Source organism: Salmo salar, chromosome 06, assembly GCF_965601325.2.
Source record: "Salmo salar chromosome 06, fSalSal1, whole genome shotgun sequence".
NCBI classification, from domain to species: Eukaryota; Metazoa; Chordata; class Actinopteri; order Salmoniformes; family Salmonidae; genus Salmo; species Salmo salar.
Window position 1 is genome coordinate 46,752,583 of NC_138296.1, and position 16,462 is coordinate 46,769,044.

Genomic DNA, 16,462 nt, shown 5'->3' on the forward strand with positions numbered 1-16,462 from the left:
CCCATGATGTCAAGCAAACAGGCACTGCGTTTGAAGGTAGGCCTTGAAATACATCCACAGGTACACCTCCAATTGACTCAAATTATGTAAATTAGCCTATCAGAAGCTTCTAAAGCCATGACATCATGTTCTGGAATTTTCCAAGCTGTTTAAAGACACAGTCAACTTAGTGTATGTAAACTTCTGACCCACTGGAATTGTGATACAGTGAATTATAAGTGAAATAATCTGTCTGTAAACAATTGTTGGAAAAATTACTTGTGTCATGCACAAAGTAGATGCCCTAACCGACTTGCCAAAACTATAGTTTGTTAACAAGAAATTTGTGGAGTGGTTGAAAAACGAGTTTTAATGACCATTAAAACGAGTTTAAATGGTTGAAAAACGACTTCAACTGTATATGTCAGAGCGGCATTGGACTAAGCACAGTGGCATAGTATAAAATACAGTATATACATACGAGATGGGTGATGCAATATTTACACACAATTAAAGTGACTAAGATACCGTAGAATAGTATAGAGAACAGTTTATACATATGAGATGAGTAATGCAAGATACGGAGACATTATTAAAGTGGCTAGTGTTTCATTTCCTTAAAGTGGCCAGTGATTCCTAATCTGTCTATAGGCAGGAGCCTCTGATGTGCTGGAGATGGCTGTTTAACAGTCAGTGGTTTATTATAGAATGCAATACAGTATTCTAGGTGTTCATGAGGGCGAGAAGTTTGCCCCCGGTAATGCGTTGGGCAGACCGCACCACCCTCTGGAGAGCTTTGCGGAAGGGTGGTGCAGTTGCCGTACCAGGCGGTGATACAGCCCGACAGGATGCTCTCAATTGAGCATCTGTAAAAGTTTGTGAGGGTTTTAGGTGTTAAGCCAAATTTCTTTAGCCTCCTGAGGTTGAAGAGGCGCTGTTGCGCCTTCTTCACCACACTGTCTGTGTGGGTGGACCATTTCAGATTGCCAATGATGTGTACACCGAGGAACTTGAAGCTTTCCACCTTCTGCATGGTCACGCAGTCATGGGTGAACAGGGAGTACAGGAGGGGGCTGAGCACGCACCCTTGTGGGGCCCCCAGTGTTGAGGATCAGCAAAGAGGTGTTGTTTCCTACCTTCACCACCTGGGGGCGACCCGTTAGGAAGTCCAGGACCCAGTTGCCCTGGGCGGGGTTCAGACCCAGGGCCTCAAGCTTGATGATGAGCTTGGAGAGTACTATGGTGTTGAATGCTGAGCTTGTCAATGACCAGCATTCTTACATAGGTATGCCTCTTGTCCAGATGGGACAGGGCAGTGTGGTGGCGATTGCATCGTCTGTGGATCTATTGGGGCGGTAAGCAAATTGAAGTGTGTCTAGGGTGGCAGGTAAGGTGGAGGTGATATGATCCTTGACTAGTCTCTCAAAGCACTTCATGATGACAGAGGTGAGTGCTACGGGGCGATAGTCATTTAGTTAAATAACCTTTGCATTCTTAGGTACAGGGACAATGATGGCCATCTTGAAGCATGTGGGGACAACAGACTGGGATAGGGAGAGATTGAATATATCTGTAAACACACCGGCCAGCTGGTCTGCACATGCTCTGAGGACACGGCTAGGGATATCTGGGCCGGCAGCCTTGTGAGGGTTAACACACTTAAATGTCTTACTCACGTTGGCCACGGAGAAGGAGAGCCCACAGTTTTGATAGCGGGCCGCGTCGGTGTCACTGTATTATCCTCAATGCGAGCGAAGGTGTTCAGCCTGTCCGGAAGCAAGACGTCGGTGTCTGCGGCGTGACTGGTTTTCCTTTTATAATCCATGATTGTCTGTAGACCCTGCCATATACGTATCGTGTCTGAGTCGTTGAACTGGGACTCAACTACACCGACGTTTAGCCTGCTTGACTGCTTTGCGGGCGGAATAACTACACTGTTTGTATTCTTCCATATTCCCAGTCTTCTTGCCTTCTAACCTTTTGTCCAGGAAGGTATCTAAAGGGGATTGAATTTGTTGTTGCCTAATGTTTTTTTGGTAGGTTTCTACACTACTTTCCTTAGTTATTTCTTAATATTGTGCAGTTCCTTTGGCTCATCATGATTGAGTATTGCTCTGTTCAGGTAGACTGTGATTTTGCTGTGATTTGATAGGGGTGTTAGTCGGCTGACTGAACGCTCTGAGAGATTCAGAGAGTTAAGTGATAAAGTAATCTACAGCACTACTGCCAAGGGATGTGCTGTAGGTGTACCTACCATAGGAGTCTCCTCGAAGCCTAACATTGACTATGTACAGACCCAGCATACGACCAAGCTGCAGGAGTTGGGACCCATTTTGTTGGTTGTTTTGTCATAGTTGTGTCTAGGGGGGCATATTTGGGAGGGAATACTGTCACCTCTAGGTAGGTGTTTGTCCCCCTGTGGGCTGAGAGTGTCAGGTTCTTGTCCAGTTCTGGCATTTAGGTCGCCACAGACTAGTACATGTCCCTGGGCCTGGAAATGGTTGATCTCTCCCTCTAGGATGGAGAAGCTGTCATCGTTAATGTATGGGGATTCTATTGGTGGGATATAGGTAGCACACATGAGGACATTTCTCTGTTGAGATCATTTCCTTATTACATTTCTAGCCAGATGTAAAATGTTCCTGTTTTGACTAATTTAAGAGTGGGTTAGGTCTGCTCTATAACAAATGAGCATAACACCCTGAGTCTCTTCTCTGTTTCACACCTGGTAGTTCGGTGGATGGGACTACCAGCTCTCTGTAACTTAGAGGGCAACCAGTGAGTCTGTCTCCTCTATACCATGTTTCTTGTAGGATGACAATGTCTGGGCACTGCGTTCATCCACCTCTGGCCTGCTCGCCTCCCTACCTCTGAGGAAGCACAGTTCCCGCTCAGCCCAGTCAAAACTGTTCGCTGCTCTGGCACCCCAATGGTGGAACAAGCTCCCTCACGACGCCTGGACAGCGGAGTCAATCACCACCTTCCGGAGACACCTGAAACCCCACCGCTTTAAGGAATACCTGGGATAGGATAAAGTAATCCTTCTAACCCCCCCTTAAAAGATTTAGATGCACTATTGTAAAGTGGTTGTTCCACTGGATATTATAAGGTGAATGCACCAATTTGTAAGTCGCTCTGGATAAGAGCGTCTGCTAAATGACTTAAATGTAAATGTAAATGTCTGTGTTTCCAATTTCTTTGATGAAGTCTGGGTTCCTTCTCTTTATTATTTTTGATTTATTTAACCTTTATTTAACTAGGCAAGTCAGTTAAGAACAAATTCTTATTTAAAATGATGGCCTAACCCGGACGACGCTGGGCCAATTGTGCGCCGCCCTATGGGACTCCCAATCACGGCCGGTTGTGATACAGCCTGGAATCAAACCAGTGTCTGTAGTGATGCTTCAAGCACTGGGATACAGTACCTTAGACCGCTGCGCCACTCGGGAGAAGTGGGACACACACACACACACACACACACACACACACACACACACACACACACACACACACACACACACACACACACACACACACACACACACACACACACACACACACACACACACACACACACACACACACACACACACACACACACACACACATCAGTTGTAGAGCCCCACAGTCGAGGTGTCATAATACCCATAAAACCTAGCGGTAACAGGGAAATTGTTCCAATTGATTTTCCACCATTTCTTTTTTCCACAGGGAATTTTATAAACACTTAATAAGGGCTGTGTTTCGTGTAAGCTTACCCTGGCATGATATTTTGATTAGCATGTAAATCTCTGTCGGACAAGGTGACTTAACAATATTTTTGTCTCTATTACTCAGATAAAAAAATGCTAATTAATATCAAAGTAGACATCATGCAAGACTACAAATCCCTGCATGCTCCTGCATGTCATCGCTTGCTGACACCTTTGGTAACAGGTATTGTGTCAGCTTAAAACGTGCACAAGACAGTTAACAGAATTGTCAATTTAAAGAAATGTAGCCAATTTATTCATTGCTAAATTTAGCTAACATTAGATAGTTAATCCAGAGATTCTTACATTTGCATTGAGTTGGCAGCCTCGTCCAGATCATCATGGCATTTGTAGTTCTTTAATAGTCACAATATCAGCTAATTAGCATTTCATTTTTTGGCTGGTAAATACAGGCAAATATATTTATAAGTCTCCTTGTCCTAAAGTGAATTACAGTTATCAAAATGTCACTCCAGGGTAAGCCTACACGAAACACAGCCCTTGTTTCCCCTATGGGAAAAATGAATGGTGGAAAAGTTATTATGACTCATACTATGGTACTCTATACTGAGCTAGTAATAATTAAATGTGGGATTTATAAAAATAATTTTCCAAGCATTTTGTTCTTGCCTGAGAGACAAAATACTGTCTGGTGTGGTGCTGCAAATACATATGTGCATTATTATTTTGTGTAAGCTATGTACAACACTGATTTAACATTGTACATCTGAATCAAATAGTTTCTGTTTTGCTTTGTCCTTGTATACTTCAGGGTGCTGTTCCGCAACCAGAAAATATGAACATGTGCATGAACATGTGCAGTCTCTAACCCTCCAATATGAGTGTAAGTTAAATAAAGCTTATGAATATGAATAGCCCAACTAGGCAATATCCTATGATTTCATATCAACAAAAACAAACTGGTCCAGTTTGTGTACCTCCACTGTTCTTTCTGAACTCCCCCCTTCCTTCACTCGCTACCTTGGCATCGTAACGTTACTGTCTCACGCAGCAGTGCTACTGAGCTAGGCTATCAGCTTGTCTTCCGATATTGTAGCTGAGACGCACCGGCTCCAACAATATTACGGTGCTGTACTGAGTCATAACTCTCACCATAAATTTAAGACAAAGAGCTGTTTCTAATTGAAGGACCTGAAATATAGATCTTCAATAAACTAATTGAAGATGATTAAGCTCTTTTCTCTGAAGCAGCAGAAGAAAGACGAGGAATCTGCTGGAGGAAACAGAACAGGAGCCGGGGGTAAAAAAGCAAGCGCGGCCCAGCTTCGAATACAGAAAGGTAGGCTAACTGGCTTCTTTCAAATCAGATGGTTTATTTTTAAACCATGGAGATGTTTCTTTAATTAACGTGTCTGTCCACATGGTTAATAAAGAAAGACAACTAAAACGAGGGTGTTTTGCCATAGGAGGCTGAGCTAGCTAGTTGGCTAACTAGTTAGCTAGCCATCTGGCTAACGTCAGCTAGCTATTATGAAAACAAAACTCAAACGTCGCAGCCAGAAGATGGTGAAGCCAGGGAGTCAACTCATATTTACAGCGCTTCTTGTTAGTTAGCACCCTTATTAGTTAGTTAATTTGCCCTGCTAGTTAAGTGACTTAGATAGCTAGCTAACTTACTGTATAACGTTATTTGTTCAGTAGTTAGCCAAGTTATCAATGTTTCAATTTAGATGTGCCACTAAGCAGTTTGTGCAAAAGAGAAAACACAAGCTACCAGTAGCTATGCCCATTAAACAGATGAAGTTAGTTAGCTTGCTACTTCTGTCTGATGCTAACTAGCTCAAAAACGTGGATGTAGTTGTTCATTATTCAACAAAGTATCACAAATGTGTATCCACTGTTGTGGATATCACTATTGATGTTATTGAGTAACGTAAAAGTAACCGTTGATTTTCATTAGTCAGCAACTTATACATTGCTAGTTAGCTGTACTGACTTGAAGTAGTTATCACTAGCCAGGATGTTTGCCACGCTTACCTAGGTTACAGACAGTTTCTGGCCAGTGTGCTGGATTTCACTGTTTGTCACAAAGTAACTGTGTACAACATGTAGATAGGCTATTTAATGTTATCAATACATGTGAGACATTTTAAACATGTCATACTTTTCTTGACAGAACACGTGACAAGACTGACTGGGCAAGAAATATGAATATTGTTTTAGAATCTCAGCCTTATAAAGTAGTTACAGAATTGTTAAGCCAGGTCTTTAGCTAATAACATTGATTCAAAGTGTATGTGACATTTCCAGCTATCCAAAATGAGGAAATGCTGTGAAAAGACAAATGCACCATGTTTTGAAAAGCCCCCCACAACCATGTAAACAAATGTTTTCCCAGATACTTGGATAAAAAAATTCAAACCACCCCTGTGATGAGTGTGGTGGTTTTGTTCCAATGGCTCAGTTGTTTGGTTCATGAACCTTGTAACACCAAGGACCCCATATAAGATATCCAGTTGGCTTTTGACTCAAGCCATGATTTTGAAAGACTAAGCTAATCTCCATTTCATAGTGGATGAACGCCGCCTAAAACCAACGGAACCTATATGCCTAAAGAATGTTGTTTAGCTTTTAGGCTAGAGGACCACAACATAGTCACAAATTGGTTTTCCTCCATTTGAAGTGAACTGACTCTGTTCGCATATTAAACTTGTAGAAAAAGATCAGAGTTGTTATTCAAAGCAGAATATAGGAAATACTGCGGGGCAACCATTACAGTTTGAAAGACCTCAGAGTGAGAGGGAAAATACCACCACAGGTGTGGGATCACCCCAGCACTTCAGAAGGAATCATTGGACTGTGTTCATTGGACTGCGCTGCTTAGGTGCCTTTTTCAATACCATTTACACGCCACTTTTTGTCCTTTAAAACAACAACAACAAAAAAGCGGATAACAAGACTTTAGTTTTCATATTTCTGCCAGGCAGGTTTCATGCATGCAACTGAAGGGAAATCGATGCAAACGACTGCTGTTCATTGAGACATATACATTTTCCCCTCGCAGACATCAATGAGCTGAACCTCCCAAAGACGTGCGAGATCGTCTTCCCCGACCAAGATGATCTGCTCAACTTCAAACTCATCATCTCACCAGACGAGGTCTTCACTCTTTCCTGAAACAATCTGTAGCTACTTGTCAGAGAGAATCCTCCATATGTCATATGTGTTTATTAAACATTTAACTATTGTACTCAAACTTGTACAGTTGCAACTAATGAATGGGTTCTAATGCTAATGTGGTGGCTTATCAACTAATATCCAAAGATAAATACTTTGTACACAATGTATTATTTAGCACTGTACATTCACATCATGTTATGCCAACCCACCAAACAGGCTATGAACAGCATTCATAGAAACCCTTATGTAAACACATTCTCAGGTTATTTTCTCTCTTTTTAGGGCTTTTACAAAGGGGGAAAGTTTGTCTTCAGCTTTAAGGTAAGGGGGCTTAATGTGGGTGGACAGATATCGGGATGACATGAGTCACTACACCCTTGCTTTACTGTCACACACAACTGTTGTTAATGGCATTACACCTGCTTGATAGCTATTGTTTTGTGATGTTTTTAGGGTCACAATTTGGTATCCAACGTTTTTAATGTCAGTTTTGAATGGTTAAAGGCCCAGTGCAGTCAGAAACGTGATTTCCTTGTGTTTTATATATAAACTCAGCAAAAAAAGAAACTTTCCTTTGTCTTTCAAAGAAAATTCATAAAAATCCAAATAACTTCACAGATCTTCATTGTAAATGGTTTTAACACTGTTTCCCATGCTTGTTCAATGAACCATGATCAATTAATGAACATGCACCTGTGGAACGGTCGTTAAGACCCTAACAGTTTAAACGGTAGGCAATTAAGGTCACAGTTATGAAAACTTAGGACACCAAAGAGGCTTTTCTACTGACTGAAAAACACCGAAAGAAAGATGCCCAGGGTCCCTGATCATCTGTGTGAACGTGCCTTAGGCATGCTGCAAGGAGGCATGACGACTGCAGATGTGGCTAGGGCAATAAATTGCAATGTCCGTACTGTGAGACGCCTAAGACGGAGCTACAGGGAGACAGGACGCACAGCTGATCGTCCTCGCAGTGGCAGACCACATGTAACAACACCTGCACAGGATCGGTACAGCTGAACATCACACCTGCGGGACAGGTACAGGATGGCAACAACAAATACCTGAATTACAACAGGAACGCACAATCCCTCCATCAGTGCTCAGACTGTCCGCAATAGACTGGACTGAGGGCTTGTAGGCCTGTTGTAAGGCAGGTCCTCTCCAGACATCACCGGCACAAACCCACCGTCGCTGGACCAGACAGGACTGGCAAAAAGTTCTCTTCACTGACGAGTCGCGGTTCTGTCTCACCAGGGATGATGGTCGGATTTGCGTTTATCGTCGAAGGAATGAGCGTTACACAGAGGCCTGTACTCTGGAGCGGGATCGAGTTGGAAGGTCCGTCATGGTCTGGGGCGGTGTGTCACAGCATCATCGGACTGAGCTTGTTGTCATTGCAGGCAATCTCAACGCTTTGCATTACAGGGAAGACATCCTCCTCCCTCATGTGGTACACTTCTTGCAGGCTCATCCTGCCATGATCCTCCAGCATGACAAATCCACCAGCCATACTGCTCGTTCTGTGCGTGATTTCCTGCAAGACAGGAATGTCAGTGTTCTGCCATGGCCAGCGAAGAGCCCGGATCTCAATCCCATTGAGCACGTCTGGGCCCTGTTGGAATGGAGGGTGAGGGCTAGGGCCATTACCCCCAGAAATGTCCAGGAACTTGCAGGTGCCTTGGTGGAAGAGTGGGGTAACATCTCAGCAAGAACTGGCAAATCTGGTGCAGTCCATGAGGAGGAGATGCACTGCAGTACTTAATGCAGCTGGTGGCCAGACCAGATACTGACTATTACTTTTGATTTTGACCCTGCCTTTGTTCAGGGACACGTTATTCCATTTCTGTTAGTCACATGTCTGTGGAACTTGTTTGATTTATGTGTAAGTTTTTGAATCTTGTTATTTTCATACAAATATTTACACATGTTAAGTTTGCTGAAAATAAACACAGTTGACAGTGAGAGGACGTTTCTTTTTTTGCTGAGTTTATACTTGGTGGCCAGGTTTTATTAGGTACACCCATCTACTACTGGGTCGTACCCCCATTTGCCTGCAGAACAGCCTGAATTCTTTGTGGTATGGATTCTACAAGGTGTGGTGTTCAAACGTTGCTCAGTTGGTATCAAGGGACCTAATGTGTGCCAGGAAAACAGTTCCCACACCATTGCACCACCGCCACCAGCCTGTACCGTTGACACCAGGCAGGATGAGGCCTTGGACTCATGCAGCTTACGCCAAATCCTGACTCTGCCATCAGTATGACACAACAGGAACCTGGATTTGTCGGACCAGGTGATGTTTTTCCACTCCTCAATTGTCCAGTGGTGATCACGTGCCCACTGGAGGCGCTTCTTGTTTTTTTATAGCTGATAGGAGTGGAACCCGGTGTGGTCGTCTGCTGCAGTAGCCCATCCGTGACAAGGTCCGACGAGTTGTGAGTTCCGAGAAGACGTTCTGCACACCACTGTTGTACTGCGCCGTTGGTGGCCCGCCTGTTAGTTTGCACGATTCTTGCCATTCTCCTTTGACCTCCCTTCAACGAGCACTTTTCACCCACATGGCTGCCGCTGACTGGATGTTTTTTGTTTGTCTGCACCATTCTCGGTAAACCTTAGACACTATCGTGCGTGAAAGGCCAGCCATTTCTGAGATACTGGAACCGGCGCTCCTAGCACTTACGATCATACCACGCTCAGTCAATTAGGTCACTCTTAGCCCATTCTTACGCTCAATCAAACAGTAACAGAATGCCCCGATGCCTGTCTGCCTGCTTTATATAGCAGGCCACGTGACTCACTGTCTGTAGGAGCAAACCATTTTCATGAACGGGGTGGTGTGCCTAATAAATAGGCAACACTATGGTGATGGAATAATACTGTGAAAGCTATAATGCCCTTTTTAATGTAAGAGCTGATTTGAAAAGACAGCCTGAGTTTTGGCCTGCCTGGTGATATCACTAGGTGGACATTGGTTAATAGACTATTGAGAAAGGGATTTCCAAACCTTAATTCCAATAACGGCTAGTTTTTCATTTTCCCCTCTCCAATCAGAAGAGTCCTAGAATAATTCTTGCTTGAGAAACTGTTCTTTGCTAGGGAAGCTGTTTTGGCTTCTTGTTTACCATTTTAATTGAAAACAATCTCAGTAAGGTACTTATTTGTTACCCAGAAATTATTTTATATTGAGATAAAAATGGCTGCACTGGACCATTAACAAAAGTTGTGCTGCTGCATGTTTTTAGAATAAAGCTGTTCTCTTTTTGGTTTTTCTGATTCTAAATGCCTTAAAGAGATTCTCCAGTACTTGTGTATACTTTTTAGCCAGTAGTTCTGAAAAGTAGAGCTCACAGGAAAAAGTGACCTCTGAAAATTGTGCACTAAATCAAATACGCTGTTACAAAACATTAAGAGCACCTTTCTAATATTTAGTTGCACCTACCCCCCTCAATTTGTCGGGGCATGGACTCTACAAGGTGTCGAATGCGTTTCACAAGGATGCTGGCCCATGTTTACACCAATGCTTCCCACAATTGTGTGAAGTTGGCTGGATGTTCTTTGGGTGGTGGACCATTCTTGATACACACAGGAAACTGACTGAGCGTGAAAAACCCAGCAGTGTTGCAGTTCTTGGCACAAACCGGTGCACCTGGCACCCCGTTTAGAAAAGTATTCACATCCCTTGACTTTTTCCACATTTAGTTATGTTACAGAATTTTAAATGGATTACAGTGAGATTTTATTTGTCACTGGCCTACACACAATACCCCGTAATGTCAAAATGGAATTATGTTTTTTGAAATGATTTCAGCTTTTCATTTTTTATGAATTTGCAATGGCTAGAGTCAAGTATTCAACCCCTTTCTTATGGCAAGCAAGTTCAGGTGTAAAAAATGTGCTTAACAAGCCACAAGTTGTATGGACTGACAGTGTGCAATAATAGTGTTTTAATATGCTTTTTGAATGACTACCTCATCTCTGTACCCCACACATACAATTATCTGTAAGGTCACTCAGTCGAGCAGTGCATTTCAAACACAGATTCAACCTCAAAGACCAGGGAAGTTTTCCAGTGCCTCACAAAAAAGTGCACCTATTGGTAAATGGGTTAAAAAAATAATATTTGCAGACATTGAATATCCCTTTGAGCATGGTGAAGTTATTTATTACACTTCGGACGGTGTTTCAATACACCCAGTCATTACACTGATACAGCTGTCCTTGCTAACTCAGTTGCCGGAGAGGAAGGAAGCCACTCAGGGATTTCACGATGAGGCCAATGGTGACTTTAAAACAGTTGCTGAGTTTAAAAGCTGTGATAGAAAATTGTGGATGGATCAACAATATTGTAGTTACTCCACAATACTAATGTAATTGACAGTGTAAAGAAGGAAGTCCGTACATAATAACAAACATGCATCCTGTTTGCAACAAGGCACTAAAGTAATACTTAAAAATAAAAAAATGTGGCATAGCAAATAACTTTTTGTCCGGAATACGAAGTGTTATGTTTGGGGCCAATTCAATACAAGACATTACTGAGTACCACTCTAAAATATTCTCAAGCATAGTGGTGGCGGCATCATGTTTTGGGTATGCTTGTAATCATTAAGGACTAAGGAGTTTTTCAGGATAAAAAATAAAGGAATGGAGCTAAGCACAGGCAAAATCCTAGAGGAAAGTCTGGTTCAGTCTTCTTTCCACCAGACACTGGGAGATGAATTCACCTTACAGCAGGACAATAACCTAAAACACAAGTCCAAATCTACACTGGAGTTGCTTTACCATGAAGACCGTGAATGTTCCTGAGTGGCCGAATTACAGTTTTGACTTAATCTGCTTGAAAATCTATGACAAGACTTGAAAATGGTTGTCTAGCAATGACCAATTTTGACAGCGCTTTAAGAATTTAGAAAATAATAATGGATAAATATTATGCAAATCAGGTGTGCAAAGCTCTTAGACACAACTGTAATCACTTCCAGGTGATTCTAACATGTACTGACTCAGGGGTGTGAATACTTATGCACATTTTTTTTTATTTTACTCTTCTGAATTCAGGCTGTAACACAACAAAATGTGCAATAAGTTGGGTATGAATACTTTCTGAAGGCAACTGTAAGTCTTTTCTTGCCCATTCAACCTCCAATGGCACACATACACAATCCATGTCTCAATTGTCTCTCGGCTTAAAAACCATTATTTTCCCTGTCTCCTCTCCTTCATCTACACTGATAGAAGTGGATTTAACAAGTGACATCAATAAGGGATCATAGCTTTTACATGGATTCACCTGGTCCGTCTAAGCCATGGAAAGAGCAGGTGTCCATAGTGTTTTGTACACTCAGGGTAAATGAAGATATTTGCACCACGTCATTGCTCTCTCTCTGGCTCGGCTGTGTGTGTATCTTGCTAGCTCTCACTTAAATGGCGAGGGCTGAAGTTCATTGGCTTGATCTCAAATTGCTAGGGGCTGGCTCACGTGGGGGGAAATGATAGAATACGGCTTCCAGAAAAACAGTCACTTTCAAACTAGGGATTTCGTGGCTAATTGAGGTAAGACAGTAATTCAGATCATAGATTATGCATGTATGAACTACACATTCAGGCCAAAGCGGGAGGTTTAAAAAATACTTAGTAGTCGCCAAAGTTCCCGACCATGTCTTTAACAATCTTGATGGTAAGCATGTTGTTAATAACACGGTTGTAAGTCGAAAGAAAGTGAGTGGATATAAGGTCAGAGATTATCCTCCTTTGACTTCTTGTGACTGCTCTGTTTTCCAGGTAGGACAGGGCTACCCTCATGACCCCCCGAAGGTCAAGTGTGAGACAATGGTGTACCACCCAAACATTGACCTGGAGGGCAATGTCTGCCTAAATATCTTGAGGTACACCACCTGCACTGTGGTCACTTTGTTTTCGTTGTCTCATTTGATAATTCAGAATGACTACAGAATTCCAAATTTTTACTATTATACTGAGCAGTGTCTTTTAACATTATGTTTCTCTTACAGAGAGGACTGGAAGCCTGTGTTGACCGTAAACTCCATCATATATGGACTACAGTATCTATTTCTAGTGAGTACAGGGATATTCTATTTCCAATTTTGCCTAGCCAAGTTTGATTACTCTTCCTTGTTCACCATGCTTAGAATCAGGAATGTAGCAGGATGTACAGAGACCCCTTGACTTTTTCCACATTGTTATGTCATAGCCTTATTCTAAAATGTATTAAATAGTTTTTTCCTCATCAATCTACACACAATACCCCTTAATGACAAAGCGAAAACAGGTTTTTAGACATTTTTGCAAATGTATTGAAAATACAAATACCTTATTTACACAAGTATTCAGACCCTTTGGTATGAGACAAGACATTGAGTTCAGGTGCATCCTGTTTCCATTGATCATCCTTGATGTTTCTACAATTTGATTGATTGGACATGATTTGGAAAGGTGCACACACCTGTGCATGTCGGAGCAAAAACCAAGCCATGAGGTCGAAGGAATTGTCTGTCAAGCTCTGAGACAGGATTGTGTCAAGGCACAAACTGAGCAATCGGGGGAGAAGGACCTTGGTCAGAACCTAATGGTCACTCTGACAGAGCTCCAGAGTTCCTCTGTGGAGATGGGAGAACCTTCCAGAAGGACAACCATCTCTGCAGCACTCCACCAATCAGGCCTTTATGGTAGAGTGCCCAGACTGAAGCCACTCAGTAAAAGGCACGTGAAAGCCTGCTTCGAGTTTTCCAAAAGGCACCTAAAGGACTCTCCGACCATGACAAACAAGATTGAACTCTTTGGCCTGAATGTCAAGCGTCACGTCTGGAGGAAACCTGACACCATCCCTATGTTGAAGCATGGTGGCAGCATCATGCTGTGGGGATGTTTTTCAGCAATAGGGATTGGGAGACTAGTCAGGATCGAGGGAAAGATGAACGAAGTAAAGTACAGTGAGATCCTTGATGAAAATCTGCTCCAGAGCATTCAGAACCTGAGACTGGGGCGAAGGTTCACCTTCCAACAGGACAACAACGCTATGCACACAGCCAAGACAACTCAGGAGTGGCTTTGGGACAAGTCTCTGCATATCCTTGAGTGGCCCAGCCAGAGCCCGGACTTGATCCAGATCGAACATCTCTGGAGAGACCTGAAAATAGCTGTGCAGCGACGTTCCCCCGTCTAACCTGACAGATCTTGAGAGGATCTGCAGAGGGGAATGGGAGAAACTCCCCAAATACATGTGTGCCAAGCTTGTAGGGTCATACCCAATTAGACTCAAGGCTGTAATCGCTGCCAAAGGTGTCAACAAAGTACAGAGTTAATGTTCAGAATACTTATGTAAATGTGATATTTCCATATTTTTCTTTTAATATAAATTTGATTTTTTTTCTCCTCCAGAAACCTGTTTTTGCTTTGTCATTATGAGGTATTGTGTATAGATTGATGAAGGGGGGAAAAAACTATTTAACAATTTTCAAACAAGACTGTAACGTAGCAAAATGTGGATAAAGTCAAAGGGTCTGAATACTTTCCGAATGCACTGTATAAAGGCTATGACTTTCAGATTCTGAAAGATTGATCGACTGGTTGGAGCAGGCAAATAACCACGCCCTTCTACTCCTCCTCAGGAGCCAAATCCAGAGGACCCCTTGAACAAAGAGGCGGCGGAGGTCCTGCAGACGAACCGACGGCTCTTTGAGCAGAATGTCCAGCGGTCGCTGCGGGGGGGCTATGTTGGCGCCACGTATTTTGAGCGTTGTCTCAAATAGCTCCTTGCCCGTGTCGCTTTTCTTCTTCCCCCCCCCCCCCCCCCCCCCCCCAAGACGCATTACCGTTTACACACGCTGAGACACTGACTGATACACAAACTTGAGCGGTCGGGGAGGGAGGGGGTCGATGGAGCCGGAAGGGGAAAGTATTGGGGGGTGGGGTTCACTCGGGGGAAGGGAGGGGGTCCGAAGGTAAAGATGACAGGTTTGGATGGTCAGTGAATGTCGCTCAGAGAATCGGTATATTGCCACTACGCTGATGCCCACAGTTGTTATTTTGCGGAGATAGACATGCCAACTGATCCTCCCACTCGCGGACAAGGACAAAAACACACAACCGAGATACGCACTTAGACACCTCCCTTTTACTAAAGGATCGCGTTGTATGTTTTGAACACTATGCGAGACCTCTCGATTACGAGAGCTCTGAACCTGACGGATCGCACCCATGCTTGGTGGCGAAACTTATCATATATATATATATATATATATATATATACACTCACTCACTCACTCACTCACTCATCATACACACACACACACACACGCCTCAACAACATGCCTACTGACACGCAAGGCATATGCTATCACATGCGCACACGTGTTTCAGACAGGTACCCATACCAACCCAGATGCATAATACAGGCCATAGACACACTGGCAGAGGACTGACTTGACAGGACTGACGCAGACATAGATTGACAGGATCAGTAATGCAGGCAGGGCTGTTGTGGGATTGGGAGATCTTTTTAGTTTTGTTATGGTTTTCTGGGTGGGGTGGGCGTTAGATTTCATTGGGAGGGGGGGTGGAGGCTTACAATGTTACAATTCTATTGTGTATATTGAAATCCCAGCTGTTCACAATGACTGCAATATGAATTATGTTAAATAAAATATGAACTTGAATGATAATTATTGTAACATCTATACAAACTACAACTTATGTCAATGGGGCTTTATTGAATTTAAGGTTTATTTTATAACCGAACTCTACCCTGAGTTATACAGCCAATGTAATATTTAATTGTAATTTATGAATTCATCAAGATGCATTCAGTTTGGCTGTGTTCAGAAATGTTGAGGCCATAATGGGTTATTCCCATAAAACAGTGATACAGTTCACTCACAGGCCCATTTAACCAGTCAAGGCTCTGTTTATGGTTTGGTAATTTAATCATCTCAGGCTGCCAGTGGTGATTAAGCTCATTGAAATTAATTAACCCTTTCAAATGAACTATGCGTACTCACTTTAGTTGCTAGGATCCAACTGACAGGATCCTTTGAAAAATCTGAGATCAGCTGAACAAAGATGCATTGTTCATTGCCATGGACCGAGACAATGTAATGCAGGTTTATATAACGCTTGCCATTATAATTGAGCCATGGTGATACAGGGTGGCAGCGTAGCCTAGTGGTTAGAGCGTTGGACTAGTAACTGAAAGGTTGCAAGTTCAAATCCCCGAGCTGACAAGATACAAATCTGTTGTTCTGCCCCTGAACAAGGCAGTTAACCCATTGTTCCTAGGCTGTCATTGAAAATAAGAATTTGTTCTTAACTGGCTTGCCTAGTTAAATAAATGTTTAAAAAAAATACTTGCTCTTTTCGCATTTGTCAATGTTGGGAGTTTGGTGCATGATACGACTCATGAAATGCTGGGTTTGAGTTTGTGCCTGTACATAATGGCTGTCCAAGAGCAGGGATGAGGAAAAGGCTGTTCTTGTACTCCAGTACCCTCTTGTGGCTGGAATCAACAGCACCTTTTGCAGCTGTAGTGATGTTTTTTATTTGACTAGGCAAGTCAGTTAAGAACAAATTCT

General features: G+C 42.8%; 1 protein-coding gene across 1 annotated transcript; it reads left to right on the forward strand.

Moving 5' to 3' along the window:
• The first annotated feature begins 4,776 nt into the window (after window positions 1–4,776).
• Window positions 4,777–16,235, forward strand: ubc12 (NEDD8-conjugating enzyme Ubc12). Its single transcript, NM_001173918.1, is given in 6 exon segments — window positions 4,777–5,031; window positions 6,757–6,851; window positions 7,155–7,193; window positions 12,657–12,760; window positions 12,887–12,950; window positions 14,504–16,235. Coding segments are annotated over 6 exon segments (558 nt in total). The 5' UTR covers window positions 4,777–4,916; the 3' UTR covers window positions 14,645–16,235.
• The last annotated feature ends 227 nt before the right edge of the window (window positions 16,236–16,462 follow it).